Source organism: Fopius arisanus, unplaced genomic scaffold, assembly GCF_000806365.1.
Source record: "Fopius arisanus strain USDA-PBARC FA_bdor unplaced genomic scaffold, ASM80636v1 scaffold00079, whole genome shotgun sequence".
Taxonomy (NCBI): Eukaryota; Metazoa; Arthropoda; class Insecta; order Hymenoptera; family Braconidae; genus Fopius; species Fopius arisanus.
In genome coordinates this window covers 345,658-355,162 of record NW_011887818.1, presented here as the reverse complement: position 1 = coordinate 355,162, position 9,505 = coordinate 345,658, and the positions used below count along the sequence as shown (strand labels likewise).

General features: G+C 35.5%; 1 protein-coding gene across 2 annotated transcripts in view; it reads right to left on the bottom strand.

Annotated features, from left to right (window-relative positions):
* Positions 1-9,505, bottom strand: part of Appl (amyloid-beta-like protein) — a 38,354-nt gene that overhangs the window by 26,021 nt on the left and 2,828 nt on the right. For both annotated transcript variants that reach the window (XM_011310901.1, XM_011310900.1), the window contains exons 2-3: positions 301-354; positions 93-224 (exon numbers count right to left, since the gene is read on the bottom strand). In XM_011310901.1, the coding sequence (XP_011309203.1) occupies positions 93-224; positions 301-354 (186 nt within the window). The remainder of the gene's footprint in view (positions 1-92; positions 225-300; positions 355-9,505) is intronic.

Sequence of the window (9,505 nt, the reverse complement as noted above, 5' to 3'; positions counted from 1 at the left end):
ATAGACTATTCCTGCAGGAATCGAACACGACCAATTGATGAAAACGTAAAAGAAACTTATATATAGTATCTCAATTCTGTAATGACACTCACCTTCTTGCAGTACTCGAGAATTTGAAGTTTGTCTGACATACAACTTTTCTGGTCGGTCGATGAGACCCATCGCCCCTGTTCTCCCATATGCTGTGCCATGTAAACTTCACTAGCTTCACACAGAGTTGCAACCTATAATTAGAGCATTAGCCCATCATCGATCTGAGACACGAACACTTCATATAAATTGTGAAATATTCTATAATACCTGAGGTTCAGATCTCCCACCTGCCGGGGCTAATTCCAACCTTTCTGAAACCGCCTGAAATCATTCGAAAGATATAAAATCATTATCTCCATGTTATAATGAACAGAATATACAGAGCTATAAATCTCAAAACGTTCCTATTCTGAAAACGACTAGCAGGTTGAACTCGCAGACTAGTCAAGTATTGCAAGGCTGTTTTTCAATTGAAAACTCATCTAATTTTGAAACTTTCAACTATAATTTTTATAATTATAGCACGCTGTAACGTGCGTCCGATCACGTATTAAGAACTTGTGAATCATAAGCCACTCTTTAATCTATTTTATATCAAAACAGGTATCACCACTCGAATTGAGTTGGTAAGACTTGGAAACTTAGCCCGTAACAATAACAAGGATATAATTATCCGGAGGAGCCAAAGATTTTGGTTGAAAACCGAAGGCAAACAAAACCAAGCTCATTAACACTCTCAGCCACTCACAAAATACAAGCAAATTAAACAGCTTCAAAGAGTCTCATCGAAATACTCAAGTTAATCCCTCTACTCCTGCCACCTTTGTGGCGGTAATAGCCACTACAGAATTTGAGATCCATGACAACACCATGAAACCGTACTTGGTTAACAGCAATATCGATTAATTGCCGACAAATTACCTCCTAAGCTACAAATACGTGTACACCCTCATGAAATTTATCACCGCGTGAAAAGTCCTTCTAAACGTCAACGGACGCAGAAGTATTCCTCTTCAACAAGTACCAAACTAAAAAAATATTTTTACTAAGGATTCAGTAACTTGACAGTAGTACGTATTTTTTCAAAATACTATTCCTTCAATTCAGTTATTTCCTTGTGATCTCAATTAGATTTCGACGATAATCATCAGATTGTTTGAGACGGTGATTATGTGGGATATGTTCTTGAGGAAATTCTTTAATATTGCGAATTATTGATTGAGTTTATTTGAGGTCATAACCAAGATAGCCTTCCTCTAGAGTAATATGATTATCATTATGAACACCTAGAGAAAGAGGATTTTTATGAAAATACATTGCTTTTTTTTGGAAAACTGGCAAAAATTGTTTTTCTCTTAGTGTATGCCCTTTCAATCTGTTTTGCAAAATATAGTTTTTCTTGATGACCCTTCAGTATATTCATCATTTACTTACTTGAAAACTAGTCTTTAAAAAAAAGTAATATAACATGGCGCTTCTGTACTTTTTTAGATTGAAGAGTGGAATCAAAGATAACCGACGAAGTTGGCCGAAGTGGTTAAATCGCTCGGTCGGACGGCAGAACCCCGAAAATTTGTGGGTTCGAGTCCGACTTGGGGCATTGGCATTTTGAACCTTTCAGAAGCCGTCGAACGCGAGTCTAGACACTAAATATCATCAGAAAGTGATATCGGTTGAGGAAAGCATTATAAGTCACCACCTAGATAATTCGATCAACTGCGTACGCTAAAAAATGAGTATTGTTATTGGTGTTTAACTCGGTCAGGTGTGAGTTGAAAATGGAGAACAGATAGGGAATGTTAGTTGTCCCTTGGTGTAATCCTTCTGTAATGATAAATATTGCACTCAAATTTTTATTAAGTTTAATCATTTTAAATTTTTTATCTTGAATCATATTCCCAATTGTTGGTATTGAGAGAATTGGACAATTGTTTTTAAAAATTATGAATACTAAACCATTTAACCAGACTGAGTCGAATGCTTTTTCAAATTGAGACGAATTGTTCCAACCATTTTCTTCTTAATAGTTATTTTCATTAGTATTTGACAATAATTTGTTTACTACGTGTAACGTTGAGTGATTATTGCGGAATTACCTATCAAGTATGATGTTATTTAGTTTTTCATAAGATATAACGAATATAGAATTAGTAATTATTACTTCAGGAATTTTAGTAATTGTTGATGTTATACTAATTGAATGAACACAGACTGGTCATGGCAATGGTTTATCCTTTTTATGGATAGACACAACGATAGTAGCTTTGCACTAATTTGGAAAATGAAAGTTACTTACTGTATTGTTAAATATTTTTATTAAATCAAGTATAATTTTTTCAAGCAAGTCTCTGGATATTATTGCAGGGATTTTGTCATCACCACTGGAAATTTCATTAGGTACGCATTTTAAAATCAATTCACCAAGATTACATTGGTAAAATAACATTTCGATGTTTGGAATATTCCGGGCTTCTGTTGCTTTATCAATTTAAATAAATGAGACTTCAACCATCGATAGACGGCTCCATTATTTTATTCAAATTGTTTTCATTAGTAACTATAGATTGGGTATTAATAATTAAGATGTTACGACCGACGTCTTTGGGGTAGTCGTCAGTGTGCTGGCCCTATGACCAAGGCGTTCTAGTAACGCAGGTTCGAGACCGGGTGATGAAAGTTTTGTTGATCGCCGGAAAATGAGTCTAGTGCATGTGGAGTTAAGTATAAGTTAGCTTAGAAACAAGTGCGGATAGGGAATTAGACTGGAGTACCGCGTCGGTACTGGGGTGGGTAGGTAAAAACCACATTGGTCATACCATCAAGCACCACAAATTTTAATTGGCATATTATTCTGATCACAATCAGTTTTTATAATTAAGGCAGTGCCACTGGCTTTGATTTTTTATTCGTTGATAATCTGCATTTTTTTCTGGTTGAGAAATATTATTAATCGTAGACCAACGGTAGTGGTCGTGCGGTTGAAGTGCTAGACTCGTATGCCAATGATCCGGGTTTGATCCTGGGCTCTGGCCGTCAAAATTTATAGCACTCTAATCTCATAGTTTCACTGCCGAGTGGTAGTCCCGTCAAAAGGGCAATAGGACGATTGCACCAGGTCAGGGTTTTTCCTCCAATGAGTTTTTTCCCTCCCTTTCGGCACATGCGGTAAGGGGGTTGGGGTTGGGAAGGGAACAAATCCTAAAAGCCCGAAAAAGTATACGAAATAAGAAAAATAGTACATTGGGTAACTGGTCTATTTTCAAAGAATTCAAGTTTGGATCTCGCCTGCAAAAATTATTTGATACCGACTAACTCTGTACGCTTATCCATTATGCCTCTTTGTAACAATGGAAAATCTATTCTGTCATGGAAATAATCTATATAATGACTATAGAATTTGAGAAATCGACAACTAGCTTCGTTAACAATGAGTTGAACCATATGGTGGATGTTATAACACAGTACAGCAGTACTATCTGATATTAACAGCAAGTGAAAATTCTGCTTGGAGAGATGGAATTAATGATACATAAGCCGGGTGGCGCTCATCTCTGGAAAATCTGTGACATTTATAAAACTTTTAAAAGAGTGGGCTCTCTCACTTGACCCTCTTAATATCCGCTTTGATATCGAACGACTCAATATTCTGAACTTGTTTGAAATACATCATTTTCTGACTCTATCCCTAATAACTTGGTAAAAGCATCTTTATATTTAAATCGTTAACAAAGTTTATACGAATTCTTATACTGTAGCTGGAGATTATTAGATAATTATTGGTCAGTTAGATGTAATTAGTTCTTTAAAAATTAGACCATTTTTTGGAGTGCGACGGTAGGCGAGTTTTATAATGTACGAGATGTACTGCGCACTCCGTGTGCCGAATTTGAATTTAGCGGTTCGAGCTGACTAATGAGGAATTATTCCTAGGCGTTTCGAAAATTAGCGAGATTATGCCATTGTAATTATAGGGTAGAGTAAGAAAAAGTTAGAAAATAAGCACTAATCGTGAGAAGTTTATGATAACGCAGGAGGCAGGGCATTTTGCATGTTTTTTCCGGCCATTAATGAAAAATCAGATTACCGATACTGAAGGGTGGTCGTTTGTACATCGTAATTGGCAGATCAAAGAGTTTTGCAATCTTTTCAATTCCACTGAAATGCAAGTCGGAAAAAGCAAGTGGGAATGCTTTCCTTTGAAATGAATGAAATTTCAAATTAATTTTCATGGTGATGTGCATTAAATGGGATCAAATGATTTGTTGAAGCCGCATATTAAAATTAATCACTCATTTTATTTTCATTTAAGTTATTATGACTAATCAGGAATTTAATTGACAACGACTGATGATGAATTTGATTTTCGTTATGAATTATAATCGAAAGTTATAAGAACTAAATGTACCCGAGTCCTCTGATCTTTAGACTGCTCATTATTTTTTGGAATCGAAATTATTATCCGACTATATTAAATAGCATTAAGCATGAAGGTTCATCGTTTATTTCCTTGAAATAGTATTTTTCGAAGGACGTAACAAAAATAAAAAATCCCTATTCATGTTTAGAATTATCAGCTGAGCAGAGGACGAGGTAGAAAAACACGTGGGTAGTAGCTTTTATTTTAGCTGCCGTGTTAGTTCATTGTTTTTTGTTGCGAGGAAGGTGATTTCTCGTTTGTTATAGAAAAACAATCAATGTTTGGTACTTGAATGTTATCATTAGGACTTGAAATATCTGTTTTGATGTTTTATTGTGATCATACTTCATCTCTGTCTGTCGAGTTTTAGTTTCTCTGAAGTCATTGTGAGTGGTCAAAAATTGGAGATGTCAAATGCTAGCACTACAGCAACGTAGGCAGCCAGCATTGCCCCAGCTTGGTGAAAAATTAATCGACGAACAGTCCTATGCTTCACAGAGGAAAGTTATCCCCTATACGGAGATAACGTCCAATTCACCGGGTGAACCCTCATCTCTTTGCTTGCTGATACAGCTGACAAGATTCTTCAATGCATTATCCACAGGAGGATAGCACCAGCAATTGAGTCACTGTTCTCTGTTAACTAAAGCTAATATAACGGCCATTCTTAAAGCCATCAAACTTGTCGTCAATGCTGCTACGGAAGTGATTTCAGGAAGAACAAGCACATGAAATACTGCTTAAGCAACATTCCTTGTGAAGAATGATAAATAATTATTTCACCGACAGAATTCTGATTTATCATACGGGGAATTATCTCAAAAAGTACACTTACTGGAGGGAGTGTACGCGGCAGAAAACATCTTAGGAAAACACAGCAACACCTCTACTCAAAGATAATTCAATTTGTCAAGAAGTCGGAAAAAGTTATTCAATTTCACTTTTCAAGTGAATAACTTAGTAATTATTAAGGAGCATTTATTTGATTAAATTCACCGCTACCGTTGGTTAATCATCACAACTCATCATTTGGTGCGACTCAATCGTTCTATCTGTGCGCAGAGCGTGTTGAGTACACATGGGCAATAGGTCGAGACACTCACGCTGCATTCATTCGTATTGGCGAGTGTAATGATCGTCCATCGACCATCATGCAGAACACGAAAGTATCAAGACCTCGAAAGCTAGAATATCCCTGTTGCGGCTTCCAAATTAGAAGATCCTAAGCCGAGTGAAGACGAGGGTTACGATCGTCCCTGGTTAAGTTGGTCTTCACGCTGCCTGAGCTGATTCACACGAATTACAAGGATCATGGTGCAATGTTACTTCACTCTACCGACTGAAGTGTTCTGTAAGTTCGAGCATATCCTGCTACTTATCCTATTTATAAGAGTCGAAGAATTGAAATTTCTTTACTGCACGGAGAAAAATATTCAGGAAAAATGACGCCCCAATTCTGTGAACTTGGGGGGAAGTGTCGTTTCGTAGAAAATTACGGAACTACCCTGAATTTTTATTTAATTTCGACGTACTTTTTCCTTGACGTTGCTGATAAATTATACTACAGTAACGTCAAAATTCAGGTTAGGTCCGTAATTTTTAAGAAAATAATAGGATTTCTTGTAATTTTTTTTCTCCTTATGGCAGAGGAAATCGAGGACGCTTAGCGCAGTAGAAGTACGTTTGCAGTAGGCGTCAGTGAAGTCTCGTGGTACCGAATTCAATTGAATAATAAAATTTAATTTATTAGGACGATATCACAGATATCAAATGAGCTATTGAGAACGATTCCTTAAGATTTAATCACATCGGTCCCTCTCATATCAACTTATTGAATTTACAATTCAATTGACTTTAAAATTTAGTAACCAGTTAGTTTCTCATTCATTTTTTTTTCGTTCTCTGTGCAAATGCTGCAAATGTTTCGTAAAACGTCTTGGTCGTTCTTTTCCTTGGCAGCAATGTCGAGTTTTACTATGGTCCATTATTTTTGTATTTTTCACATCATTTTGTTTTCTTTTTCATTTGTCTGTTGAATTATCATACTGAACGGCTGTCTATCCTCTTCGGTTGTTCTCTTATTCAAAAGCCCGTATATTCGTACACCCCTAATTTGCAGCGATGGCAACTGAAGTGGGATATCTCGCTCGATAAGAGATGGACTCACCGTCTGCTCTCATAGATAGGTATCTGGTTGAATTGCAACCATCAGGAGGTCAATTACTACTTGACACAGATGCTTTCTGGATACCTGTGCATTCAAGCGTATTGTCATAAATTTAAACATGAAGATTCCTCGGATTGCCGACTCTGCATAGGAGTGGACGAAGACACAGAGCGCTTATTTTTCATACGCCCCCGCTTCAATATGATGCGGAGTACTTAGGAGTCAGCACTTTAAAAGAGCGCCTTGGCTGAGAGCTTGGCGGCAGTTTTGCTGTCATCGACGGCAACCTCGGACGTAATGCCTTTACTTATATTATGCGCAAAATAAATGCGCACACCCACCGGGAGAGGAATATTCAATGAAAATGACGGAACTATCAATACGCTCACCGATTACAGAAGCCATTAAGAATCTTTTAGGGACGGTATCGTCATTTTTCACAATAAATTCTGATGAAAACTGCGCAACGTTCTAAAAAAAATTACTTGACAGGATTGTAAAATTTTCTTTAAACACATTCCGACCCAGAATGACAGGAAATATAAATGATTTTTATTGAATATGTTGGGGTTTCCATTCCATAAGTACAAAAATTAATGTTGGATTGCAGAGTGCTTTCGCTGTTGTTGTTGCTACTTGAGAGAACATTTTTCTGACTTTGAATTCTGAAAAGTGTGTGGACAAACGTTTAGATGTTTGATTTTCAATCTAAGCATCTGTAAAATGATGGCACCTTGGGTCTATATCCAAAGTGTCTACGATCTTCGTTTCTTTTGTTAATCCAGTTTCGAAGCTCGAAGTGTGTGAATGTGTCTTCTTAGGAATAATCTCTAATAAGGGAAACTTTCAACTAAACTAAAATGATTTTCATTTAACATATTACCCATTCCCAATAGAATATATATATCTCCACGTAATATATCACATACCCGCTATCGCCATAAAATATATCGATAATATCTGTGTGCCAATTCTATATATTTTTCCAATTTGTGAAGAATATATAAGAAGTTCATACAAAACATGTATTTATTATATTGCTGAAACTGAAAATTGTTTAGTTTTTTTTTGATACGCGACTAACAAACATCCTAGAATTTTTAATCCCCTTTGTTGGAAGAATTTAATTAATAGAGAGATGATTCGTAAAGGGAAAAAAGTGCTACCGAGGGAGAGGAAGGGGTACAAAGCTAGGAAAAATGCCAACGTCAACATTGACAAGTTTGTTGGCTAATGCACGAATTTCTCTCGTCACGTCATTATACATACGTAGAGAACTTTTTTACAGCTATTGGTATAACATTTTGTAATCATATAGCGTTGTGGCAATTCGTCGAATCAAAAGTTATAATTTCTCGTAAGCTTTGGGTAATTTTCACGGCAATTTTTGGTAAAATATTCTCAATTGGCGTTATGCTACACCTAATCAGCATCTCATTGTAACTACTTTTCTTAAAAATGTTCATCTCATGGTATTTTCCAAGTTAATTAATCAACATATACCTCACCCCAATGGAAAAATATATAGATAATATACACGACACATATATATTTGATATGTTCTTCTTATGTGAATATATCACATAATGGCTTCTGAATTATTTAATTTTCTCATAATAACTAATCACTTTTTGAAGAAAGATCAAGCAGGTCAGATTTTAGCGAAATACTTTAGTGAATAATTTTAAAAGCCAAATGAAAGAACATAGATTTCGAACAAGCAGGTACTGAGAAGAAACCACGAATCAATAACTGAGAATCGAGAACAGTCGGAAGCCTACCATTAATATATTGATGGCAAAAAACGATGCACCTCGTAAAGAAAAAGTCCGCAGGCGCATGCCTGCAGCCGTCTGTTTATTTTTCTTTTCCTTTTATTTTTACCAATTATATTGATAGTGAGCTTCCGAATGAAACCGTAGCAATTCCCTCTCCCTCTGACATATATACAGCTCCAACCACATTGTATACTGTGGTTACCAGAAAATATTTGACCTTTTCATGCAGCGGATTTATACCAAAGGTTAAATATCCGATATATCAGTCTTCAATAACAATCATGTAGTTATAATCACAGCCACTTTCTACGGACTAACTTCATTGTTTCTGATGTTATTTTGCGAATAATAACATAACATATATTTATAAATAAAAAAAAACCTTTCCTAAACAAGTAGATAATATCTATTTTCTTTCGAAATAATAATTGTTCTTCATAAATTAACAATTGATTTCCAAATAGACCTAGATTGGGTACCTTTTAAATTATACTATTGATTCATTCAAGATTTATCCGAAATGCACGTGAAACCACAGGGAAAAAAACTTTTTTTTCCAAATATATTTACTGTCTTCCAATAAATCTATATAAATCCTTTCATAAAACTAGCTAATGACAAAAAAATTTTCACGGAAAAAAAACTTGAATCATGAATATATTAATATACTTGCACAGCTTCCCGGAATAAGGAAAGCATTGTAATCATGTGATGTAATTATTTCAATATACCTCACCGAATTGTTTCTATTACCACCATGACATTTTATAAAATACTCGGACAATGTTAAAGCAGACGTCTGGGTTATTGGGAATATCTTTCCACAAATTTTTTCTCCCTCAGCTTTAAAATAAATACTCTATCTCGTGCAATTCATTATAAAGTTCACGTTTATTACTTATAACTGCGACGCCCAGATGACAGACAAGGTAAGCTATAATTATATGTATTATAGTAATTCAGCTACCCAATAAGAAATTGAATACTAGACGAAACGAAAAATCGCCGAGCATTATAGCATGTGGAATTATTATTTGTAAACTTCCAGAAATCAGATGGAAACAATCTAATAAATGTAGTGTCATTTGAAAGTTAAATCTCTTGGTATTC